General features: G+C 37.2%; 1 protein-coding gene and 1 long non-coding RNA gene across 14 annotated transcripts in view; one reads left to right on the forward strand and one right to left on the reverse strand.

The window, feature by feature from the left end:
- LOC122221726 overlaps positions 1-27,776 on the forward strand; it is a 129,377-nt gene that overhangs the window by 74,870 nt on the left and 26,731 nt on the right. The gene's annotated exons all lie outside the window — the stretch shown is intronic.
- UBE3A (ubiquitin protein ligase E3A) overlaps positions 22,453-27,776 on the reverse strand; it is a 91,679-nt gene continuing 86,355 nt past the window's right edge. For all 12 annotated transcript variants that reach the window (XM_042941252.1, XM_042941254.1, XM_042941250.1 and 9 more), the window contains 2 exons: positions 25,478-25,621; positions 22,453-24,491 (listed from right to left, as the gene is read on the reverse strand). In XM_042941252.1, the coding sequence (XP_042797186.1) occupies positions 24,371-24,491; positions 25,478-25,621 (265 nt within the window). In that variant the 3' untranslated portion in view covers positions 22,453-24,370. The remainder of the gene's footprint in view (positions 24,492-25,477; positions 25,622-27,776) is intronic.

Raw genomic sequence — 27,776 nt, forward strand, 5'->3', positions numbered from 1 at the left:
TTTTCAATATTTTTCTCTCAGTTTGATCATTTAACTTGTCCTCTCTTCATTTTTTCTAATTTATTCTTCTGCTTGCTCAAATCTGCTGTTGAACCCTCTATTAAAATTTTTAATTCACTTATTGTATTTTTCAGCTCCAGAATTTCTGTTTAGTCCCTATAATTTCTATCTCTGTTGATACTCTCACTTTGTTCATATATAATGTTCCTGATTTCTTTTATTTGTTTATTTTTTGGTCTGTGTTTTCCTTGAACTATTTGAACATATTTAAGATAATTCTTTTAAAATCTTTATTTAGCATGTTCATTGTCTGTGCTGCTTCAGATATAGTTTCTGCCAAATTTACTTTCTTCTGTTTAATTGTCCATATTTTGCTGTTTCTTTGTATGTATGTCTTGTGATTTTGTTGTTGCTGAAAATTGGAAATTGCAAAAACACTCAGCATTCCCAGTCTTTGTAGACTGTTTCTATGTCAGAGAAGTCATTTACTGAGTACCTGGATATGCTCTGAGTTTAGGGGTTAGCTGAGGTAAAACAAGATCTTTCCGGAGCATGTTTCTTGACTCTGCCTGTGTGTGACCAAATGAAGTTGAAAGCAGAATAGGGGAAATTATAACATTAGAGCAGAAATAAATGATATAGATACAAAACACACTAGAACAGATCAATGAAACTAACAGCTGGTTCTTTGAAAGAATTAATATAAATGATAAAAATCTAGCCAGACCTATCAAAAAGAAAAGAGAAAGGAACCAAATAAATAAAATAAAAAATGAAAGAGGAGAAATCACAACCAACACCACATAAATAAAAATAATTATAAGAGAATATTATGAAAAATTATATGCTAACAAACTGGGCAATCTAGAAGAAATGAACAAATCCCTAGAAACATACAAACTACCAAAACTGAAACGGGAAGAAATAGATAATTGACACAGACTCATAACCAGTAAAGAAATTGAATCCGTAATTAAAAATCTCCCAACAAACGAAAGTCCAGGGCCAGATGGCTTCCCAGGGGAATTCTGCCAGACATTTAAAGAAGAGTTAAAACCTGTTCTTCTTAAACTCTTCCAAAAAATAACAATGGAAGGAAAACTTCCAAACTCATTCTACAAGGCCAGCATTACCCTGATTCCAAAATCAGACAAAGTTCCCATCAAAAAGAAGAATTACAGGCCAATATCCCTGGTGAACATGGATGAAAACTTCTCAACAAGATACTAGCAAGTTGAATCCAACAATACATTAAAAGAATTATTCACCATGATCGAGTGGGATTTATTCCTGGGCTGCAAACGTGGCTCAGTATTCACAGATCAATCAACATGATACAACACATTAATAAAAGAAAGGATAAGAACAATATGATCCTGTCAACAGAGCAGAAAAAGCATCTGAAAAATACACCATAAATTCTTGATAAAAACCCTCAAGAAAGTAGGAATAGATGGAACATACCTCATACACCATAAAGGCCATATATGAAAGACCCATAGTTAATATCACCCTCAATGGAAAAAAAAACTGAAAGCTTTTCCTCTATGGTCTGGAACAAGACAGGGATGTCCACTCTCATCATTACTATTTAACATAGTCCTGGAAGTCCTAGCCTAAGCAATCAGACAACAAAAAGAAATAAAAGGCATCCAAATCGGCAAGGAAGTCAAACTTTCACTATTTGCACACGACATGACACTCTATGTAGAAAACCCAAAGAACACCACAAAAAGAAATGATAGAACTATACATGACTTCAGCAGTCACAGGATATAAAAATCAATGTACAGAAATCTATTGCATTTCTATACACCAATAATGAAGCAACAGAAAAAGAAATCAAGAATCAATCCCATTTACAATTGTACCAAAACCCATAAGATACTTAGAAATAAACCTAACCAAAAAGGTAAAAGATTAGTACTATGAAAACTATAAAACAATGATGAAAAACTTGAAGATGGTACAAATAAATGGAAAAACAGTCCATTCTCATGGATTGGAATAACAAATATTGTTAAAATATATATACTACCCAAAGCAATCCACACATTTAATGCAATACCACGAGTTTTTCACAGTGCTAGGACAAACAATCCTAAACTTTTCATGGAACCACAAAAGACCCTAAATAGCCAAAGCAATCCTGAGAATGAAAAGTAAATCTGGAGGCATCACAATTCTGGGTTTTGAGTTATATTACAAAGCTGTAATCATCAAGACAGTATGGTACTGATACAAAAACAGATACACAGATCAATGGAACAAAATAGAAAACCCAGAAATGAACCCACAAGTATATGGTGAACTCATCTTCAACAATGAAGAAAGAATATCCGATGAAAATAAGACAGTTTCTTCAACAAATGGTGTTGAGAAAACTGGACTGCAACATGAGGAAGAATGAAACTAGGCCACTGTCTTACTCCATACATAAAAATAAATTCAAAATGGATGAAAGACATAAATGTGAGACAGAAAAATACCAAAATCCAGGCAGTAACTTCTTTGACATTGGCCATAGCAACTTGCTACTAGATATGTCTCCTGAGGCAAGGGAAACAAAATAAAAAATGAACTATTGGGACTTCAGCAAGATAAAAAGCTTCTGCACGGTTGAAGAAAACAATCAACAAAACTAAAAGACAAGCTATGGAATAGGAGAAAATATTTGCAAATGACATAGCTGATAAAGGGTATCCAAAGTCTATAAAAACTTATCAAACTCAACACCCAAAACCCAAATATTCCAGTTAAGAAATGGGCCAAAGATATGAATAGACACTTTTCCAAAAAATACATGCAGATGACTAAGACACACATGAAAAAATGCTCAACATCACTCACCATCAGGTAAATACAAATCAGAACTACAAGATACCACCACACACCTGTCAGAATGGCTAAAATTAACAACACAAGAAACAACAAGTGTCAGCAAGGATGCAGAGAAAGGGGAACCCTCTTGTGCTCTTGGTGGGGTGCAGCCACTCTGGAAAACAGTATGGAGGTTCCTTAAAAAGTGAAAAATAGAACTACCCTACAATGCAGCATTTGCATTACTAGGTATTTACCCAAAGGATACAAAAATACAGATTCGAAAGGGTACATGCACCCCAATGGGTACAGCAGCATTATTAACAGTATCCAAACTATGGAAAGAACCTAAATGTTCATTGGCTAATGAATGCAATGAATATACACATACACATACAATGGAATATTACTCAGCCATCAAAAGGAATGAAATCTTACTAGTTGCAATGATGTGAATGGAGCTAGAGTATATTATGTTAAGTGAAATAAGTCAGTCAGAGAAAGATTATTAGCCTATTATTTCACTCATATGTGGGATTTAAGAAACAAAACAGATGAAAATAGGGGAAGGGGAAAAAGGGAAGTAAATCATAAAAGACTCTTACCTATAGAGAACAAACTGAGGGTTGCTGGAAGGGGAGGTGGGTGGAGAATGGGCTAAATGGGTGATGGGTATTAAGGAGGGCACTTGTGTTAAGCACGGGGTGTTACATGTAAGTGATGAATCACTAAATTCTACTCCTGAAAGCAATTTTACACTATATGTTAACTAACTAGAATTTAAATTTAAAAATTAAAAAAAAAAAATTATGTGTATTCTGCTGATGTTGTATGGAGTGTTTTAGGAATTTAACTTAAGTAAAGGTGATTAATAGTATTGTTCAATTGCTGATTTTATGCCCATTTAGTCTATCAATAATTGAAAGAGATTTATTAAAATCTCTGACTTTAAATGTGGATTTGTATTTTTCCTTGTATTTCTATCAATTTTCACTTCAAGTATTTTGAAGATCAGTTTGGTGAAAAAGCACTTCAGATTGTTAGGCCACATGTTAAATTGGTTCCTTTACATTTCCAAGGTAAACTTTATTATCTTTACTAATATTTTTGGCTCTGAAACATACTTTGTGGGTATTAAAATAGTCATTCCAGATTTCTTTGATTGGTGTTAAGCATGGTATATCTGTTTCCATCTTTTTACTTTTAACCTATTTGTGTCTTTAGATTTAAAGTTCATTTCTTGTTGAATGCATATGGTTGGTTGGGTCTTTTTTTTGTAATCTAATCTGATCTTCTCTGTCTTTTCATTGCAGTTTTTATATGATTTATATTTAATATGATTATTGTCATGTCTAATATTAAATCAATCCTCCAGTTATTTGGTTTCCACTTGTCTCATCAGTTTTTTTTTTCCCTTTCTCACTTTCTTTTGGATTGTTTATTAGTTTCCTAGAGCTGTGGTAAGAAAATACTGCAAACAGAATAGCTTAAAACAATAGAAATTCATTGTCTCATAGTTTTGGAGGCTAGTCATATGAAATAAAAATGTCAGCAAAGCCATGTTCTCTCTGAAACCTATAGGACAGAATTTTCCTTTTCTCTTCTAGCTTCTGATGTTTTTCAGGAATCCATGGCATTCTTTGGCTTTTAGATGTATTTCTCCAATCTCTGCCTTCATCATTACATGGCCATCTTCTCATTGTGTGTCTCTGTTTTCCTCTTCTAATAAGGATACCAGTCATATTGAATTCAGTTCCAACTTAATGAATCTCACTTTAAGTTGATTATATCTGCAAAGATCACTTTCACAATTATCAGGGATTAAGACTTCAACATATCCTTTTGGGGAATACAATTCAACCTGTAATAAATGATTTATACAACTCTATTTTATGTCCTTTGTTGGCTTATTAGTTCCAACTCCGTTTTGTTAATTTAACGGTTGCTTTAGAGTTTATAGTATACATCTTTATCACAGTATGGTTTAAGAATGTGTACAGTTTAAAAACCTTATAATACTATATTCCATTTCTTCTGTCTGGCCTTTAGTTTATAATTTGCATAATTTGATTTACACTTATGTTATAAACTCCACAATACATCAGTTATGTTTGAAAAGTCAGTAGTCATTTAAAGAGATTTAAATAAGAAACAATCTTATACATTTACTCAAGTAGTTGTCAGTTTTGATGCTCTTCATTCTGTTGTATATCCATATTCCTACCTGATATGTACTTTCTGCCTGAAAGCTATGCATAAGATTTTTTCTCTTTATCACTGTTTTTGAGCCATTTCATTATTATGTGTTTTGGTATTATTTCTTTCTTGTATGTAGAGTTCAGTGATATTTTTGATTCTGTGAATTTAGGGGCTTTTAAAAATCAGATTTGGAAATCTCTGGCTATTATTTATTTAAACATATTTTTTTTTTTCCCTTTGCCTTTCCTGTCCTTAGGGAACTCTACTTTACATCTACCCATACTAGGCTGATTGAAGTTATTCCATAGCTCACTCTTTCTTTCTTTCTCTCTTTCTCTCTTTCTTTCTTGCTTTCTTGCTTTCTTGCTTTCTTGCTTTCTTTCTTTCTTTCTTTTTGGATAATTTCTACTGCTACAACTTCAAATTTATCAATATTTTATTTTGCAATATCTAATATCCTGTTAATCACATTTTTCATTTCAAACATTATTGTTTTAATCTCTAGAAGCTTCAAGTCCTTTTAAAAATATCTTCCATGTCTTTACTTTTGAACATATGAAATACAGTTATAATAACTGTTTTTAATGTCCTTGTATGATAATTCTTACATCGCTTTTTTATACTAATGAAAAATAAGTACATAAAAAGATGCTTGACATTATTAGGCACCTGGGAAATTAAAATTGAAGCCATGAGATACCACTTGGCTCTTACTATCATCAAAAAGGCAGATAATAATAAGTGTTGGTGAGGATGTATGTGGAGAAATCAGACATTCATATACCACTGGTGGGACTCTAAAATGGTGCAGCACTTTGGAAAATATAAGTTTTCCAACTTCAGTAAGGCTGAACATAGTTATCATACGTCATACAATCCACTCCTAGTCATACTCCAGAGAAATGGAGTGGGGGGGACCCACACTGTATCTTGTGAAAAGAAAGCCCCATAAGCAATGACCCTTCCATCTTGGCCTGTGCATTGCTGCAGGTCTCATTTGGAGCCTCAGACACAGGACTTGCCTGTGTCTTTGAAATGGCTTTCAAACAAACTTTGATTTGGCTTATGCTCTAAAAGTGGTTTGAAAGAAAGGGCTCTACTTGTCCATCAAGAGAAGGGGTAGCAGGGGAGAAGCCCACTCCCCTCTACAGTAGGCAACACCTGTGCAAATGGTGAAAGGGAAAAAACATGCCCATTCAGTTTGAATGAAGGGGACATGAAAGCTCTCTGCTGCTGTGTTCACAAAGAGCACTCCTCAGCCTTGCCCTTTGTTAGCTATCACTCCACCAAGGTTATAGGCAGAGGCAACCCAGTGTAGTACAAAGAGTCCTGGAATGGGTGTCCCAGATTTGATCCCTGGGTCTAGCTCTCTATGAAAACTTGACAATTCCCATATCATCTCTGGCCTTCAGACTCCTCATCATTTGGGCTCTGTGACACCCAGAAGCCTTTCCTATTTTTATATTCTGTAATCTCAGAAACTGAATAATGTAAGGAGTAACCCACAAGGAATTTCTCAGCTTTTATGGGATCAGAATTCACATTAAACATACCACAGACTGAAGAAGTTACAGTATAAAGGAGTGAGTCAGAAGATCCTAGTGCCTGATGCCATCAGGTATTATTAACTCAAAGTACCAGTTCCATATAGGAATATATTTCCTGCATTGATGGGCTATGTCCTTCATAGGTATGAGCTTGTCCTATTGGTCAGTGGATTCTCCCAGGGCTAGACTTTTTCAGTACTTCTGTAGAGATTTCTGAGACTGCTCAATTCTTTTAATTGATACAGGCTTTAACAGAAGGGTCAGGGTATTGTGTCAGGTTATAGGCCTGGGCATCCTGCCTTGTTAAGGTAAAGTTTTGCTTTGAGAGAAGGAAAGAGGGTGCAAGTGAGCAAAGGGCAGACAGAGCGAGAGACAGAGAGAAGCAGGGCTCACCCAAAGTGGGACTCGTGTTCAACTGAAGAGGGGCTCAAGCTCACCTGATGCAGGGCTCGAACTCACAAACTGTGAGATCATGACCTGAGCCAAAGTCAGATGCTTAACTGACTGAGCCACCCAGGCACCCCTTGTTAAGGTAATATCATTTCCATATTTCTAAAGTCTACATGGAGGTGAAATATCAAGGGTGGTCTTACTGTGGCACTCAGGTCCTAGGTCCCAGAAGCAGGATAGGGTCACAAAGCCCTCTTAGTCTATGTGAGAGATAACTGGAGTAGTGGCCAAAGAGAAGAAATGATGTGAAGATCATTTCTGAGATATTATATATGTATAAGACTTCGGGGACAACTAGATATGAAAAGTCAGAAACAAAGAGTTGGAGATGTCTTTGAGGTTCCCAACATAGGTAATATTTCTTAATGTTATTTAAGAAAACATCAACATGAGATTAAGGTGTCTGTAGTCACTGAACTAAACTGTAATTTCAAAGTGTATACTTCATGGACCTTAAGGGTGTAGTGATCTGATTCTCTGAGCTAACAATACTATGACTCTAGGAAAAAATAACATAGATTGGTATGCTATGTCAATGGTAAGTGTAAATGTTACTACCATAATCACAGTGGGACAGTACTATTGGTTATTCATCTAGAACTTGGTGCAGTTCCACATTTTGCTGGTGCTGACCTCCACGAAGAGCTTTTTGGCCCTTTCTTCTCTTTTCCAAAGTTGGCAAATCATTGCAGAGTTAATCCTTATATAATAGTATGTTGAACTAATAATCTCTTAGATCCCTTACAATAGTAAAATTATTATATGCACACCTCTATAATGAAAGGCAGGGTTTCAGGTGCAGATGGTTTTTCTGCTGCTATGGTTGTTTACATCTAACATCTATTCCAGTTTGTTGATGTCACATTGTCAAATTTTGGAGATTATCCTTGTATGTTTTAAAGCACAGTGCTAGGCTCTATTGACTGTAAAACAAACTAGCATTTCTGACCTGAACTGTACGGGCTCAGACTAAGAGAAACTACCATGAGGAGGGAGGGGAAGACATAACTGGGTAAATTCAGCCCCTTTACCAGTTGCAGTATAGACAACCAAACTGCCTAAGCCATTCTGATGGTTATCCTGCTATTTAAGGTTGGTGAGGTCAAAGAGGGATCCTCCAGTATAGTGTGCAGGGATCAATAGAAGTTTCACAAAGCCACTTCTCCCTTCAAAGGAATTCTGATACTTTGCTAATAAGTACAATTTTCTTATGTCAGTTACAGGAATTTATCAGTGAAGATACTATTAGCTGACAACTTCTTGGACAATTTGATGATATGGCTCAAACATGTGATTTAAAATCTGGGTTCTGTCCCTCCACAAAGCTATCCATGGGTCAGCATTATACCAAGGCTGGATGCCCTTGGTGGTAAGAAGGCTGACAGTAGAAAGTGGAGACAAAAGAAACTAGAGCAACAAGTTTCCTTGTTTAGGTAGAGTGTTGCTTCCCAAAACTCATATAGGAGCAAGCATACTTTCCCCCAAGTCATAGTAAACATCCTGCCATATCTTACAGTCTCACAGTAGTCTTGGCCAGCCCAGACTCAAATCAATCACTGTGGCAAGGCAGGTTTTGCATTATCCTGATTGGCTTAGACAAACCTGCCTATCCTCGGGGCTGGACACAGTTTTTGGGTCAGGCCTCCAAACTGCATGTAGCCATTCAGTGGACACAGGTGGTATGATGTTTGAGAGCAATCTGGATTTGCAAAAACTCATTTAGATTTATATAATATTTTCTAATTTAAAAGCCACTTTTATATATTTCATTTTACTAATATAAATACCACTTTTACTCTAAATGTAAGCAAAAGATGAGGTCCAAGTATGTGAAGGAGCTATCAAAGCTTTGTGTTTTTACACAGTAGGGTTTGGCAAATCAATAACTGTTAAGGAAGGAGAACAAACAGGAGAGTTTAAGATTGCAAGAAGGTTTCTTGGGCTAAAGGAAGACTCCATACTATTTTAGGAATACAATGTTTAGATAAAAGAAGTTGGGGTCTGCTTTTTACATTTTTTTAAAAGTTTTTATTAATTTTGAGAGATGGGGGGTGGGTGGGCAGAGAGAAAGGGAGAGACACAGAATACCAAGCAGGCTTTGCACTGTCAGTGTGGGGCCCAATGCAGGACTGGAAACCACGACCTGAGCCAAAATCAAGAGTCAGTTGCTTAACTGACTGAGCCACCCAGGGCACCTCAGGGTCTGATTTCTTGAGGAGAGTTGAGAATGACCTGGAAAACAGGAATAAAAGGGATAGGAATAAACAGAATAATTTACATTATTTTACGGATATTTTTACGGATAATTTACATACTATATGGGTGACAATTAATGGACCTAAGAAGAGGAAGATTATAGTTGTTAAAAGGTCAGTCATGAAGAAGAAGAAGAAGAAGAAGAAGAAGAAGAAGAAGAAGAAGAAGAAGAAGGAGGAGGAGGAGGAGGAGGAGGGGAGGGAAAGGGAAGGGGGAAGGGAAGGAAGGAAGGAAGGAAGGAAGGAAGGAAGGAAGGAAGGAAGGAAAGAAAGAAATCTTCACAAGTAACAGTCTTGAGTTGCAAAGTGGCTGGGTCACAAACACATTAAATTCCTGGTAGAACAAATGTAGCAGCTTATCTGAAGGTACTTATGTAAAGGGGGCTATGGTTTGAGGCATAAGAGCTGGGGTTGAAATTTTAGGGCTTCTGCAAGCTGTCACCAGCACTATCTAGGGGATTCTGTGGCCCACCCTACTGTCACCCTGTCTGAGGCTGTCTAGAGAAAGTCTAACATCCAGTTAAGACCACATCTTTTGAGCTCAGCATCTAGGTGCAGACTGTTAATAGTTGATGTGCCTTCAAGAAGAGTATCCTCATTTATATTTTCTCTTCTTCCTTCTCCACTTCTCCCATACTTCCCCCCCTTTTTTGTTTGGCTGTTGGGAGGTCTCATCTTTGAAAAAAAATCTTCTATATCACAATTAATGAAGGTGTCCAATTTCAACCAACTGATCACTTCCATCTTGAGAGGTTCACATAATAAGACTATATAAAGTACCTTTTTCACTTACTTACATAAACATTCTCCTATTAGATGATACTTCTAAATCTCATATCTCTGTTAATAATCTTATTAAAAACTTCCCTACTGGCCATTCCCTACCTGTCAGGGAGATAGAGGGAACTAAATTTAAACAATCTCTAACATCTTTAAGTTACTAAAAAGTAAACACATTCAGCCCTGCCCCTGTCAATGCAGTCCAATCAGACAGAGACAGAGCAGATGGCCTTCAAGCCCCCAGCCCCTTAGAAAAGGAACAGTTCTTAGGTGGAAGCTGAGCTTGCAGTAAACAGACTGATGAATAAGTTTCCCAGAACCTCTGTTCTTAGGAAGAGTGTTGACCACCAGACTGTGTACCCTGATGACCTATGGAGTTAACAACACCGAAGCCCAGAATAGAACCCTTTGATCATAGTGCCCACTTGTCACTAAGCACCCTCACAGATCTGCTGACAGAATATTGGCTGCCAGGTCCCCGATGGACTGAGAAATGTCTGATCCCCAAGTCCAACTGGGTATCTTATGGAGAAACCACCAGCAGAGCGACTGTTAGAACTTGTTGGACAGCATCAGCAATCAGGGAAACAAACACTATTCCACAGTTGGAGAGAACATAAAGCTTATGGAAAGAGAGAAGTCCTGCTCAATTCTGTCTTTCAACTGGAAAGAAGAGAATTTGTTGAAAAAGAAACTCAGTTTTCTGGAGTTCATGAAGAAATACGAAGCTAATGCCCAGGTAATGGAGCAGAAAGTCTTTTATAAACAATGTCATTTGAAGCTCCAAAGGTCAGAGCTGGCACATGCCCAGTTGCTGGGCAACAAGGACCTGGCCAAACGGCTCACCTCCAAGTACATGTTGTCCAACTACACCTCTACCTTGGTGGATGAGAGTGAGGCAGCAGTGAAGGCAATAGTCCAGAATAAGAGAGGGTGGAAGAAGAACAAGATGCTCTTCAGACTCAGTCTGGACAAAAACATGCTCTACCCACCCCTCAGCAGTATTCTGATGAAGAAGGTGGAGGCCCAGCCAGCTTCCAGGGTGACTTTAAAGGCAGACTCCAAGAAAGAGAGTGTAAGGGCAACTGTAAAAATCAGTAGGTCTCCTTCCAGAAAGGAGGGCAAGCCAGCTCTGGTTTTATCTTTAGAGTCTCTGGGTAGCCCACAGCAGGAAGCAAGGCAGAGAAAGCTTCCCTTAGACAGCAGGCCACCCCTGGAGGGGGAAGGAATGATGAGGGACTTCTCCAGCAGGACATCAAGCATTGTGCAGAGTCATCTCCAAGATCCAGCTAATGTCAGGAAATCAAAAGGCAAGCTTCTTAAATACATAGTGTATGGAGACAGAAGTGTGGAACACCCCAATGAGAAAATTCCAAGACCCAGGAACAATCCTCATGGCCAAGAAGTGGTCAGCACTGCTGACCGAGATCCAAATCCTCTTAAGGCAAGAGTTTCTGATGAATGAAAGAGCTAAGTCTCTGGAGAACAGAATCCAAAGTCTGCTGCAGCCTACACATTTTCTTTTTCAAGATTATTCTTCTAGCAGTCCCTTGGAAACAGAGAGTGAGGGAGTACTGCATGATCCAGTAATCAGAATGCATGGTGCAGGAAGAGAGCAGAAAATCATTCTTGAAGAGATCAGAAAACAAATTGGAAGCAATTCCCTCATTAAAGCAAACATTTTTTTTCCCAAAGGTACCCTTCCCCTTTCTACCCATTTATCATTCAGCAAAAACTTAACAACAACAAAAAAAATCTTACTCCTGACCTCAAACTGCTTCTGAACTCAGAGACAAAATGCTTTTCCTCTTCTATAAAACCATGACATCAAGACAGGATTTAACAGTAAGAAAGTGGACCTGGATCACAACTGGCCCTTGTAGCCCTTAAATTGGAGACACAGAGACAAACATAGCCCACAGGCAGCAAATGATGGGCAGGCCGCACTGGGAGCAGGGCATCTTGAACTTTCCACACCAGCCTTCATCTCTACACCAAATAACACTTTTCAATGAGTAATATCCAAAAGGAACATGATTCTGGGAAACTTTTTGCCAATATTATTTTTACTGTAAAAAGAGTAAAAGACAATAATTTGGGAAATGTTAGCAAATTTGTTCCTTCAGTGGCATGAGGAGGGAGTGGGAATGGAAACTTCACTCTAATTTCTGACATTTTCACAATAAAAACAAACAAATGAACACTAGTTGGCTTGAAAACTAGGAGAGATCTTTTTCTTATGGGGAGAAATCTCTTATGGGGAGCCTCCTTACATTTAGTTAAACAAAGACAGTACTGACTGAAGCAAGTTGAAGTTAACTGGCTTGATAATGTGGAAGGAGCATGGAGTGGGAGGCAGAGCCTGGTTTCTACCTTCATTTACATGAATACAATGGCCAGAGTAATCTTGGGCAAAGTGCTTCACAGTTTGACATGTTTCCTCATCTATAAAATGAGGGTTAGGTAATATGATCTTTTAGGTCATTTTAACCCCTAAACTTCCACAATGCAAAATACTTTGTTACAAAAACAGATTCTGAATGACTGCCCTTGAGCAAAATAAAATGTCTTGTCCCTCCAGTGGTCTTTCCAAGTGGTCTGTTAATATTTCAGACTTTTTGCTGAGGTAACATAAAGCAGTTAAAAGTTTTTAATAATCAATTAGATAGTAATGAGATAAATACATAAAGTGAGAATTTTACATTTAAATGTTTTTTTTTTCCTTTTGTAACACCCAGTGCTCATCCCAACAAATGCCCTCCTCAATGCCTATCACCCATTTAGCCCATACCCCCATCCAGCACCCCTCCAGCATCCCTAAGTTTGTTCTCTGTATTTAAGAGTCTCTTATGGTTTGTCTCCCTCTCTGTTTTTATCTTATTTTTCCTTCCCTTTCCCTATGTTCATCTGTTGTTTCTTAAATTCCATAATGGTAAGGCTCTCTTTAAGTTATTTCTGTGTATTTCCTAAATATTTAAGTCCCATGATGACAGCAAAAGTAATCTAAGAAAGTGGACTTCATTTTATAAAGCATATGACTAATTAATCACAGGTTTAGTGTCACCTGTGAAATCAGATGGCTGAAATGAGGCCCATTTACAGGCAGAGGCTACTCTTGTCACACATTGCAATGGTCTGTGATGTTCCAAATGACTGTTTCCACTTCATGTGGTTTCAATGTGAATTTTAACAATTTCTTCTATAGGTTATTGAGTAGAAGTATTGAAAACACACAGATGGTTATCACGAGAAACAAAAAGACATCCTTAAATAAATGATTACAAGAGTGATTTTAGAGTGGGGAGTCTAGATGGAGATATGAGATAGAGAGGAATAAAGAAGCTCTCTGAAAAGTAAAGTCGCTTAGGAAAATATGATCTATTTACTCACCACCTTCTTAGAAATATGTGGAAAACAAACTGGTTTTCCTCTTACTGCTTTTCCAAACCAGCTACATTCATAAGAATTATGCTGTCCCTGAACAATGGAAAGAAAGTGTGAGGAGCCCCTGAATGCCAGAAGAGCTCCAAGATCCTTCTGCATATCCAGGGACAATTCTTATACTGCTCCTTACTGGTAGTTTCTGTAGAGATCTGGAAGCCCAGTTGACAAATCAGGCCCTTTGACTTTGCAAATATAATTTCATTCATATACTCCTTCAATAGTTTTGAACTGGACATTGAAGTAAACCAAAATAGACATGTTTCTACTGTCCTGGAGTTTACAATTTGAGGACAGAGTTAGGCAGTAATGAAACAAACAAAATAATACATTGTGATAGGCACTATGGAATGATGATGAACATTTTGGAGAACACAATTTAAATTTGAAAAATATGTCAGTCCTATTAATAATATATATTGAAGGCAAATGGCATTTTCACCAGGTTGGGTGCTGAATGCAAGCACACTGGGAGCAATTTTGAAATGCATTTTTAGGTAAGAAGATAACTTCATTTGACAGGCCCAAGTATACACTGTTGAGTTGTGGCAAGCTGGGATTGTCTTACTCAATCTTAGCTTGAAGTACTTGAACATTATCTTCCTGCCCTTGCTGTTATCTCTGGGATAAGTCTGCCTTATTTGCCTCAAGCAACAGATTTGATCTCACTACAGTGCCTTTTTGTGCCCACTGAGTAGATGAAACCTAGCAGTGTCAGGCAATGATTGGTCCTGAAAGGTGAACAATTGATATATAAAGTCCAAAATCAATTACATCACCTCTCAAAAGTTTTGAAATATTTTCACTTAGCTGATTTATCTGTAAGAAGAGTTGTGATTGAGGGGTGGGTGTCCACCAGTGGTGTGCAAAGGTACAGAAGGGAGGGTGAAAAGGAATTTCTGAGACACTCTGGTTGGTGTGTAGCTCCATAAATCATGTTTACATTCTGCTACTGACATGGGGGGGCACAACCATGAATAAGACAAAGTCCCTGCCTTCATAGAGCTTGATTTCTAGTGGAGCACAGATAGCAATAAGCAAACTAATAATAATGACAATTTTCCTTTACTGAAAGTTCCATGTGTAACTCAAATGCTACCATTTCCTGGGGATGTTGACCACGTTCTTCTTGCCTCCCTTTATTCCCTTTTTCTGGTTCCTACCTATGGGTTCTGCTATGACCTATATGAACTGTAATCTTAAGAGCCAACATTTTTATCTCCTGTGTAGGCTTTTTTCTAGATCCATATATTTTTTGAATTTTCTCTGAACAACTCCACTTGCATATCTTTCAGACACTTCAACTAAAACAACTAAACCCAGCTGTACTGTACTGGCTTTCCCTCCAAAACCTGCTCCTCTTGTTTGAACCCAACAACCCCACTATCTACCCAGTCACCTAAACCAGAAATGTGGTAGTTCTTTAGAATGCAAAACAGATTATCTTTGCTACTCAAAGTCTGTAAAATAAAGTCCAAAGTCTTTGGTATGGTTTACAAGGCCCTCTATGACCTGACCTATCATTGCCCTTTCTAATCCCATCTTGACACTTATTCCCTATACTCAGGTATATTGAACACCCTCTATTTATCTGCCTGGTATACATTTACACATCTGTTAAGATTGTCCTAAACCCTTATCTCCTATCTGAAAAAGTTTTGGATCTGAATGCTAAGATTATATTTTTACATACTTTTATAACCCTTAGTGGTTTGCATATGTCTGATCTATTAAATTATCTCCATATAATAGACTCTTTGATTGAGCAAAGCAGTTTTGAATCAATCTAACACTTTAGCAAACATGCAGTGTGGCAAGTATTCAATTGGTATTTGTTAAATGTTAATGAAAGGAAAAAACTTCACACTTCAGTTGGAATAGGATGAGGGGCAGATTTTGAAATCTCCTGTAGCAAACTCTCCTTGTCATAAATATTATCATCATCCTACATGTCCCAAGTTCTTCCCATAGGTCTGATTTACAGACTCATTTAAATAATGAGGGCTGTATTTGTGTATAGGGGAGGGGAGAGTGGAGCAGCAAAAGACAACTTTTTTTTTTTTTTTTTTTTTTTTTGCAAACCTGCTCTCTGGCTCTGGTGGCTCTGAAAAAAAATTTTTTTTTTTTCTGGTCACTATCAGATAAGAAACAAACATCTACATTTCTAGGTATTAAGTCCACACCAGTGAAACTCTCTTAACTGAAAACATAATTCTCACTTAGGCCTTCCTCTAGGTGGGAAGCCTGAAGATAAGAGTGTGAGCAACCAGATTCTTTTCTCTTCCTCCCCTTACCCTTCTTCTTACTTACAGCTATTTCCAGCCCTTCTAGAAGGGAAGGAATTAGAGAAAATGATTCTGCCTTATCCATTTTGTGCAGCTATAATAGGGTATTGAGCCGTTGGAAGAGGTTGAGGTTAATGGCTTTCCTTCATGAAATATATCCTACTGGGAACCCCAACTGAGAATCTCTAGTTAGGCTGGCAGCTTCCCATTTCTCCTCCCCTCACAACTTCTGTATTTTATGGTACTTAGATGTTGGGTACCTGGCCCCCTGCAAAAAGTCCGCAGGTGAAGTGATTTCCAAGATGGCTCATCTCTTATAACCACATGTAGCAAATGGGAAACATACACTTCAACCCCATTATTTGTGAATGTGCCTTTTTTTTTTTTTTTGGTTTATTTATTTATTTATTTTTGTGAGAGATAGCATAAGCAAATGTGCGGGGTGGGGCAGAAAGAGGAGACAGAGGATCCAAAGCCAGCTCTGTGCTGACAGCAGAGAGCCAGATGCGTGGCTCGAACTCATGAACTATTAGATCATGATGAAGCAAAGTTGGATGCTTAACCTACTGAGCCACCCAGGCACCCCTTTATTCAGTTGTTAAAGGTCCTTTCAGCCACATCCTACCCAAGGACCCTTTCCAGGAAGAGTCAAGTACCATCCTTGTGTCCCCCCCAATCTATCACAGGATCAAGGCCTCCAAGCAGTTCATCTGAACTGTATTTGAACAAGTATTGCCCTGATATCAAAACGAGGCAAAGATATAACAAGAAAACTACAGATCAGTATTTCTTATTAACATAGACGTAAATATTCTTAAAAAATACTAGCAAAACAAATCCAGGACCATATAAAAAGGTTTATGTACCATGGACAAGTAGGATTATTTCATGAATGCAAGCTGGGTTCAATACACTAAAATTCATCAATGTAATATACCCCCTTAGATACAGAAGAACGATTTGACAAAATCCAATATCCTTTCTTGATAAAAACACTCAACAAACTAGGAATAGAAGAAAATTTCGTCAACCTGAAGCATCTATGAGAAACTCACAGCTAACACCATACTCACTGGTGAAAGATGGAATGTTTTCTTCCTAAAATCAAGAATAAGACAAAGACATCTGTTCTTGCCACTTCCAGCTAATGTTATTCTAAAAGTGCTAGTCAGGGTATGTATGTATGAAAAACAAACAAAAAGAATCTAAAGTGGAAAGGAAGAAGTGAAACTATTTAAATTCACAGATGCATGATGTTGTGTGTACAAACTCCTAAGGAATAAAATAAACAGATAAATACAGAAAAGCTGCAGAATACAAGATCAATATACAAAAATTATATTTTACATACTAGCAATGAACAAACCAAAAATAAAATTTAGAAAAAAAAATTGTTTATAGTAATAGCATCAAAAACAACAACTTAGGAAAATATCTATCCAAAGAAGACCAGACTTGTACACTGAAACCTATGAAACATCAGTGAAAAAAATTAAAGACCTGAACAAATGGAGAGACATCCCATGTTCATGGATTGGGAAACTTTATATTGTCAAAATAGCAATATTCCTTATAAAACACAGCACAATCCCTATCAAAATTCCAGCTGTGTGTTTTGTTGATTCTAAAATTCATGTGGAACTGCAAGGGACCTCAAATAAAGTGATCTTGAAAAAGAACAAAGTTGGGGGATTCACATCTCAAATTCAAAACCTAGCTATAGCAATCAAGCTGTAATAATCAAGACAGTGTGGCACTGGCATAACGACAATGCAAGCCCACAAAATAAAGTCTTATATTTATGGTCAATCATTTCTCAATAATGGTGCCAAGACCATCATAGGGAAACAAGTCTTTTCAACTGGACTTGGACAACTGGACATCCACAAGCCAAAGAACAAAGGTGGATTCCTACAATGCACAATATGCAAAAATGGATCAAAGACCTAAAACTATAAGACACTTACTGGAAAACAAGTGTAAATCTTCATGACTTGGGTTAGGTAATTTTTTTTTTTTTTTAAAGATATGACACTTGGGGCACCTGGGTGGTTCAGTCAGTTGAGCGACCGACTTCGGCTCAGGTCATGATCTCATAGTTTGTGAGTTCGAGCCCCGCTTCGGGCTCTATGCTGACAGCTCTGAGCCTGGAGCCTGCTTCCAATTCTGTCTCCCTCTCTGTCTGCCCCTCCCCCACTCATGCTCTGTCTCTCTCTCTCAGAAATAAACATTAAGAAAAAAAAAAAAAGATGTGACACCAAAAGCACAAGTCTCAAAAGAAAAAATACGAGAATTTGGACATCACCAAAATTGAAAATTTTTCTGCTTCAAAGAGTGCCATCAAGAAAGTGAAAATACTATCCAAAGAATGGGTGAAAATATTTGCAAGTAATTTACGTGGGTAGGGACTTGCATTTAGAATAAAGAACTCAGCAATAAAAAGAACCCAATTAAAAAATGGGCAAAGGATCTGAATAAACATTTCTCCAAAGATGAACAAATGTCCAAAAAGCACATGAAAAGATGCTCAACATTATTAGTCATTAGGGAAATGCAAATCAAAACCATGAAATACTTCATTCCCACTAGGATGGCTAGAATCAAAATGTCAATAATAAGTGGCCAGGATATAGAGAAATTGGAACTCTTACACACAGTTGGTGGAAATAGTTAACAGCCACTTTGGAAAAGTTTGATACTTCCTTGAGAGGAGTAGGCATATGACTCCACAATTCACTCCTATGTACATAACCAAGGGAAATAAAAACTTAGGTCCACATAAAAACCTGTACACAAATGTTCATAGTAGTAGTATTTATAATAGCCAAAAAGCAGAAACACAAATATCCATCAAATGAATGACCAAAATATGGCATATAAATACAATGAAATATTCAGCCATAGAAAGAAATGAAGTACTGATACATGCTGCAACATAGATGTACCTTGAAAACATTGTTCTAAGTGGGAAAAAAAGTCATATACAAAGGCCACATATTGCACGATTCCATTGACATGAAATGTCCCAAGTAGGCAAATCTATAGACAGAAAGATTGGCGGTTACCAGGGGCTTTGGTGGGAGGTGGGGGGGTGGGGGTGGGATTGGGGAAGTAGTGAGGGGAGAATAAACAGCCACTCCTAATGGGTACAGGAATTTTATTTTTTTTACAGTGATAAAAATGCTTTGTATAAAATGGTGATAGTTGCACAATTTTGTGAACATTCTAAAAGCAACTAATTGCGCACATTAAAATGGTGACTTTTATTGGATGAGGGAGGGTCAACTCTTGCCAAAGAAATCCTCACTATAAATTATCTTCAACTTCTCCATGGACTCTGCTCTTAATTGGCAACTATTGAGAATCTCAGTCTCTCAGGATGTTTTGCATAAGGCTGTCTAGCATCTGTTATCTCAACTTTGCTGAATCCTGATAACCAGCAATGAGGTAAGCTTGGATATCAGAATCCAAGCTGAGGGCAGGACAGGGCCAGGACTGAGAACCAGTCATTTGACTCTGAAGGCTGCACCCTCAACAGCTGTGTACCTCTACCAGTCACATGCTTATCCCATTTTCTATGGTTTCTTAAAGACCAGAAGATAGCTAGGATAATTATTCCACATCCTGCTCAAATGCACTTAAGAATCCTGACTTGATGGTTGACTTGTAGTAATGGTTATGAGGTTCTGGGAAAAACAGGCATTCATTGTGGTGCTTCATTTAGTATAAATGCATAGTATTTGGCAGTTTGCTCCTTGATAGACATGAGGAGCTGGCAACAGTGGGATGATGTGATGCCTGCCTCCATCTCCACTGGGAAAGGAGTGTGGCCACAGCAAGGCTGCACAGAGGCTTCTCGTTGTCAGAGCACATCCAAAGGGCAGGGCTGGGAAAGTCCCATATTCTTGCTCTCAAGGAATCTGTCCTTTTCATCCTCCCCCTCTCACTAACTTATCTTTCCATGAGTTGAAACACAGCCAGTGATTCTGGGGAGACACTGCCCCAAGGAGAAAGTCCTTCAGTCACAAAACATTAAAATATTCAAAAATAAAAACTTTTATTTTTAATGTTTATTTTCGAGAGTCAGAGCGTGAGCGGGGTGGGAGCAGAGAGGGAGACACAGAATCTGAAGCAGGCTCCAAGCTGTCAGCACAGAACCCGACGTGGGGCTCGAACTCAACGAACGATGAGGTCATGACCTGGCCGAAGTAGGAGGCTCAACTGACTGAGCCACCCAGGCACCCCTAGAAAAGCCTTTTTTGGGGGGGAGAAGTGTGGGAAGACAAGGATGCAGAAGCCACCTTTAGTGAAAAAACAGGAAGCTACATTGAATATTCTATTGCATGCTGAGTCATTTTCAATCATTCACGTAGTGACAAGCTGGTGGAGAGATGATAAAAAAAAACAAAAACAAAACAAAAACCCATAATCTTTACCATGAATTGGCACACATTCTAGGTAATTGTTATGGGGGGAAATTCCATTCTCCCTTCACTGTTCAAAAAAGAAATGTGCCCCACCGTGCTGTGCTACCATGAAAGCGTGGGCTGCTGTGAGGTCACATGAGCACTTTGGGGGTCAATGAAGTTTTTATGGGTGAGGTACTTTTTAAATTTTGGTTTTGAAGGGTATTTGAGAAATATAAAAATGATTAGGCACAAATGTAGATGCTGGGTGGGGATGCAGGGAGAGAAGTGCCCATAATAAAAGGCAAAAGTGGAAAAGTATGTGGGGCTCAGTCTATGGAGGGCTTTAGATGCCAAGCTTGAGGAATATTTCTAAAGGGAATAAATTTTGAGGCAGAAGTTATTTAAATAAGCAAAACTGCATTTTAGCAGAATGAAAGACTGGAAGAGGTTACAGTCAGGGTGGTTAGAAAGCTACCAAGACCAACCAGGTGATTCAATGGACCAGGACTTGAAAGGAAGTAGGATGGAGGAATGAACAGCTGGGAAGATTGGAGGGAAAAGAACGGATACAAGCTGTGACAACTGAGGGATGAAGGATTTTGGTGACTGGGTTGAAAATGACCCTTTAAAGGGAGAAACAATAGTAGGTAGAGATGTAAGATTAAGTTTTGGTATTGACTTTGAGGTGCCAGAAAGAAATCCTGGGGCTAGGGTCTGAACAGAAAATAGGGATTTAGGCAAGAATCTTAAGGAGTCGTTGAGGTTGACCAGAGAGAATTGGGCAAGTAAAGACAAGAACTTTAATTATAGTATCCATCCAAGATCTGGACAGTATACATCCAACCAAAAAAAGGAACCAAAGAACAGGCTAATTAAGTTCAAGTTGTTGGCAAGATTAGAGCCCTTACTGGCAATTCAGGTTATGAGCATTCTTCAGGACAGCATTTTCAGTATGACAGAAATGGATTAGCAGCATTTCTCAGACATTTGCATTAAAATCTTTCAGTAGTGTTTTGTTTTGTTTTTTTTAACAAAAGCCAACCTACTGGATTTGAACAGGGAAGAGGAAAAAGCTTTGGGACTTTGCATTTGACACTCTGTCCTCCCCAAGAAATTCTTTATAGACTAATGACACTGAGTAGAGGAAGACAAGAGGGAGTAAAATAGAAGCTTGTTTTTGAATTCTTTGGTGGCTCAGGGAAGGGGTGGGAGGGGTAGAGATGTTCCTTAAGAAGCTATGGAAGGTAAAAAAGGTGGTAAGGTAAAAAAAAAAAAAAAAAAAAAAAAGATAGATTAGATAGATACATAGATGACAGGATGGATAGATAGATAGCAAGGGGATCAAGACTACAAATAGAGTAGCCTCGGGAAAATAGTCCTTCCTGTAACAGACTATGAAACTGAGAAAAATCCCAAAGGGGCTTAAAACCCCAGCACAGTTGTGTTCTTATAGGAAAGGGAATGACATTGCTAGGTCACAACTATGAATGAATAACATCAGCAGTTCAGTTTGAAGCCTCATTTTCAAGTTGTTTTTTGTTTGGATATTTATCTTTCCTGCACAAGTTTGTATCCCCAAACGAGGCTAGGGAAGTTGTAATTGTATTTTATCACACAATTAACCACAACCCAGGAAAGTAGTATACAGTATAGGGTCAGGAAATCTAACTCATTTGCTGAAGCTGCCAGGCTCCGGGAAAATTTGGCTTCAAGTTGTATTTTTATATTGCATGTTTGGAATTTTCTAAAATAATAAAATATTAAACACAAAGTTTCCATTTGGAAATTTAATTATTTTAGTTTATGGTTCATTTTGTCCCAGAACTTCTTGGGAGACTGTAGGCTGATTGACAGATAACCAAAATATGTAAGAGTGTCCAGGCAAAAATGTGCTTTAATAATATGACATTTGGGGTAGAGTAAGTAGTCATTAGTCAAAATTTCTGTTTTCCTCTTCCTTGAGATATTGTTCAGTGGCATTCTGGTAAACAGTAGCGAACAGGAGGCAATGATAAGAAGTGGTAACATGCCCAGGATAATTATTAAGCAAGTGAGAGAGGCTACTATGGACAACCAATGACTTTTTCTCTTAGAATATTTTTAAGGGTAGGTTTATTTTGAACTGTTTGTTAAAAGTCTATTTGATGTGAATTCTATATCTGATAACCTATACTCAATTACCATTCACAGACTTCATACAGATATGTTAATACAATTGTAGAACTTCAATACTGTGATAATAGAATTTGAGAACTGAAGAGCACACATTTCTTCACGAATTTATTATAAAATGCCCCCAGAGTATTTTATTTCTCTCCTTCTCACTTTCATATACACAAGCACATGGATGAGACACTCTTTAAGATAACTGTAGTAGCATGAGAGTCCCTTGCATCAAGGTAGTGTACATACCTTAACAGTGTTCTAAAGGCTGGCCCAGAAAAAAACAAAAAACAAAAACGTTACCTTATCACAAGATGGAAAGCATTATTTTCTTTTTCCACTAAATTATGATGAAAAATGTTACCGCTTTATTTAGCAATATGGTACATAACAGATGTGTTTCAATTACTAAAATAATTAAAATAATCCTCAAAGACATCCTTTTTCCCCTCCAGTGATTTGAAAAGCTGTATTTTTCCTGTCAATTGCAAACAAATCATCAGCTGATCGTAGTCTGTTAAAACAATCATCAAAGCACAAGCTCAGCACATTAGCTGTATGTAGCTTGTAGTAAAAGGATATATCAATATGTTTCTCCTTAGTTAAAAATACATAATCCTTTTATTTTATATTGCAATAAAACAAATTAACACCACAGACACAGAAGACTAGAAAGGGGAAACTACTTACTTCTGAACTTCCAGTAATTTAAACGTATTTGTACTTTTCCATAGTACATGAAAGTAATATTTAACACTTACTTTTTGAAGTAAAACTTAATCTTTGGGGATATACAATGTAGATAGGACTTAAGAGTAATAGTTCCATTCATTTCCAGGTCTGCTTAATGTATGATTAGGTAAAACAAGGCACAATAGCCATCCTTTCCATTATGTTGCAACACTGATCATGTGCCTTGATAAAATGGCTGATTAGACAAGATGATGGCAACATGAAGGGAAGACTTTGGATTGTCTATTTAAAATGCAGGTAATAAGTAATTAATAAAAAATTTATTTTAAGTGCACTTTCACATGCTTTGAGTTTATAATAAACAACAAACTTCCTAACTTTCTTGCAACAGGCTTGACTACCATTTCTTTTGGCCAAATGCACTTTTCCCCAGTAAACTTAAAACAACAACAATAACAACAACAACAACAACAACAACAACAACAACAACAACAACAACAACAAAATAATCCCTGTCCTTTCATATACTAAGAAAGAGGATTGGCTACTGAAACAGTTCATTGCAAGACACATGAAGACGACATACTGTGGCATGAGTTGTTTTTAATTTGTTGTGCTGTTTCTAAAGTAAAGTTCTGAGGGCTGCAGTTAAAACATTCCAAGTTCTCCCTTCCATCTTTATTGATTTCAAGATTTTGCACAGAAAACTCTTTGGGGACTAGAACAGCAGCAATTGCATCACACTGTTTTCAAGACTTCAAGTTTCAAAGCAAATTGTTTAAAAAAAAAAAAAAAAGCACAGTTCCTGATTTGAGTTAGATACAGGGACAAAATAGCACATACTTGAAGGTTACACAGTCTACAAATGGTGGGAATATTTTCCTTGGGAGAGTAGTTTTGTTGGTATATATTTTTTAAATACTCAAAAAGGCTCAACCTCAAGCAGTAATAAACACAAGCAAAAGTGATTTAACCCTTAAAATAAATATTCAGAAAAACCTCTCTGTACATACAAGTGAAAGAATAAGTAACACTTTCACACCAAAAAAAAAAAAAAAATAATAATAATAATAAAGGATTTGTTCATATACGTAGCTGAAATCTGCTGTTCCAGCCCATATATCCCCAATAAAGAAGGGAGGCACAGACATAGGTGACTACTGTGGTTCACTATCTTACAGCCTTTTTGTACTGGGACACTATCACCACCAATTTTATCCCTCTTGTTATATGTATTAAAATTTTAAATTTCCTTTTTTTTTCTTTTTTCATTTTTTTTCTTCTTCTTCTTCTTCTTTCTTCTTCTTCTTCTTCTTCTTCTTTTTTTTTTACAGCATGCCAAATCCTTTGGCATAAGTGATGGCCTTCAACAATCTTTCTTTAAGTTTTTCTTTGCTTGAATATTCCGGCAGTAAAAGGACATTAAAGCAAGTATGAGATGTAGGTAACCTAAAGAGAGAGGAGGGGAAAAGGTAGGAAAATAAATCATGGAGAATATGCCCAGTACTAAATGATCCTACTTTTAGATGGTATATATAGTTGAGATGGTTTGCAATGCAGACTATACATTAATGCAACTCACGAAGATAAACTTTTTGCTTTTCCTGTGCAACTGCCAAGTATCAGTTCATTCAATATTAATGCTGCTGCTGCTGACTGATAACACTGCATTCACTAAGCTATTATGACATCCCATATATTGTTTTAGGTATTTAACTGTTATATCTATTTTAACTAAATCTTCTCATAATAAACCTTCAGAGGAAGTATTATCCCCACTACAGAGCTGACATCACTGAGAAGTTACTCTAAAATGAAGATAATATTCAAACCCAGTCAACCTAGTTTTCAAGATTTCAAAGTCTGCGTTCTTTAATGCTAATCAGAAATATTCCTGGCAATATGACTACATCAATGACTTGTAACAAATGTTAAAGGCATCATACAGAAAATAATGTGGACTACTAATAGAAATTTTTCTATATATTTAAACCCTTAAATAGGTTACTGTATGTATGATTCTTATTCAAAAAAAATGTTAACTTCTATAATGAAGAGAGAATAAAATCAAATGTCAAGATTATGATATTGGATTTAAATGTCAACATTATGAAATCTAGTGCCGAACAATTTTCTTAGCCTCAACTTAACCATCATAAATAGATTACATAATATGGTGTTCAATTAAAAAACTGTGAAATTAAAAACTGAATATGTAAAATTCCAAATCAAGTGAGCCCTGTAATAATTTTGAACTAGGCACTGTTTTAAAAATTTCCTCAAACAGTAACAGCAAAATATTCTCTGAACTAATGTTTCATGTGATTTGGAGTTCTATATAAAATTATAAAAGTGCTCAGAAGCTACTGGACAGTTCACATATGTGTGATATGGGATGTAAGGTTTCTGGTATATAGTCACAATTTAATAATTACCTTTCTGTGTCTGGGCCATTTTTGGCTATAATCATCTTTAACTTTCCTAGTCCACCCACAGGTGCTCTGTCTGTGCCTGTTGTAAACTGCAAGAAGAGTCTTTTCTGCTCATCTGTAAATGAATGAACAATTTCCCAGAACTCCCTAAGGAGAAAAGACAGAATACTGATTTTAGGTTGGCATTCATTTACAACTAACACTAATATGAGTTTATGACTTATTAAAACCATATTAGGGAGATGAACTGGAAGTTAATATCAGAAACCCTAAACTCCTGGTGATTTAGGATCTATGGATTACTTATGCAAATTTATCTTAAGGAAACAGTTTTAAAATCATATTATTTACAACATTAACCGGCAAACCCAAGTGTCCAGTAGGAAATAATTATGTAAACTACGGTATACTCACAGTATATAATCAGTAATCAGTAAAGACAAAATCCAAAACTCAAATCCTGTGAAATGAAAATAAGTGAAAAGAAATACTCTAAAAAATTAACTCCAGATGTCTTTGGGTATATATATTTTTATTTATTGCCCTCCATACCTGACTTCCTTATTCTCTTTGTCTACCCTTACCTTACTTAATTTTGGGAATTGGGGGTGAGGAGAGGTGATAAGAGATTAAGGACAAAATAAAAAGAAACACACACACCCCTAATAGTAGTAATACAAAAACATACTTTTTTTTTTTTTTTAACATTTATTTATTTTTGAGGCAGAGAGAGACAGAGCATGAACATGGGAGGGGCAGAGAGAGAGGGAGACACAGAATCTGAAACAGACTCCAGGCTCTGAGCTGTCAGCACAGAGCCCGACGCGGGGCTCGAACTCACGGACCGCAAGATCGTGACCTGAGCCGAAGTCGGCTGCTTAACCGACTGAGCCACCCAGGCGCCCCCAAAAACATACTTTTATATAAACTAGAACATTTTTGACTTTACGTGTTATGGAAGTGGGGATGGAGGATAATTTCTTTTTTAATTTTTAAAAAATATTTATTTTTGAGAGAGAGAGACAGAGAGAGAGAGAGAGAGAAAGAGAAGGGCAAAGAAAGAGACAGGGAATCCAAAGCAGGTTCTAGGCTCTGAGCTGTCAGCACAGAGCCCTATGTAAGGCTTGTGCTCACAAACAATGAGATCATGACCTGAGCTGAAGTCGGACATTTAACTGACTGAGCCACCCAGGTGCCCCTGGAGGACACTACTTACATGCAATTATTTTAAGAGAATGATTTGGTCCCTGGCATTTCTAAAACCTATGTGATAAAATTCATGTTGTTATAATCACTCTAAAAACAAAATGGGGGCGCCTGGGTGGCTCAGTCATTTGGGCGTCCAACTCCAACTTCAGCTTAGGTCATGATCTCACAGCTTGTGGGTTCAAGCCCTGTGTCAGGCTTTGGGCTGACAGCTCAGAGCCTGGAGCCTGCTTCAGATTCTGTGTCTCCCTCTCTCTCTGCCCCTCCCCCACTCGTGCTCTATCTCTGAAAAATAAACATTAAAAAAAAAAAAACAACCCACAAACGTAGCTCATTAAAAGCAATCTTGGCATATTTGTTCGAATGAGATATCCATAAATTTAACATATATACTAATTCTCAGCTAAAAAAAATACAAGATTTTAGAAAAAAATTAAAAATGTTTTTTTAAATTGATCAAAGAGTACATTTTAATATTTATTTGAAAGGCTCTTTCCAGAATCTTAGCAGAAAAGATCACACTCCCTACACATATAATTCCAGTTTTCGATATTCTAATATTCCAGGATACAATTTCTATTATCAAAATGCTGGCATTTTTGTTGGTGCAATGCCAATACTTCTGACACAGGTTAGCAGCTTTATTAGACTTCTTGCCTCCCTTCAAAGTCTTCCTACTTTTTTTCCCTGACACTCTTAACATCCTCCCCACCCCTCAGTTCCGGTAAACCTCCCACTCCCCTAGAGAAAACAATAAAGAACTACATCGTAACAACAGGAAATTAGACATGGAACTTGCAGGTGCATCTTTCAGGAACAGCTAAAATCACCCCACAGTTTAGATCTCACTTTTGGTTGGCTGACAAGAAAAAATAAGTTTCCTATAGCCTAGAGCTCTCTGTCAGGGCAGAATAGGTGTCCTGCACACTACAAGGAACCAGTCATACCTAAAAAGGCAGATAGAAAGGTATCCTTATCAGCATGGCTTCTTATTTATTTGGTTCTTTCTAAAAAATAGGAATTTAAAATATTGGAGTTGCCATCAGTTTATAATGAAAACACTTATTGACAAAATTCTTCTCTTAGTGTTATGTTC

This window comes from Panthera leo, chromosome B3 (genome assembly GCF_018350215.1).
Source record: "Panthera leo isolate Ple1 chromosome B3, P.leo_Ple1_pat1.1, whole genome shotgun sequence".
NCBI classification, from domain to species: domain Eukaryota; kingdom Metazoa; phylum Chordata; class Mammalia; order Carnivora; family Felidae; genus Panthera; species Panthera leo.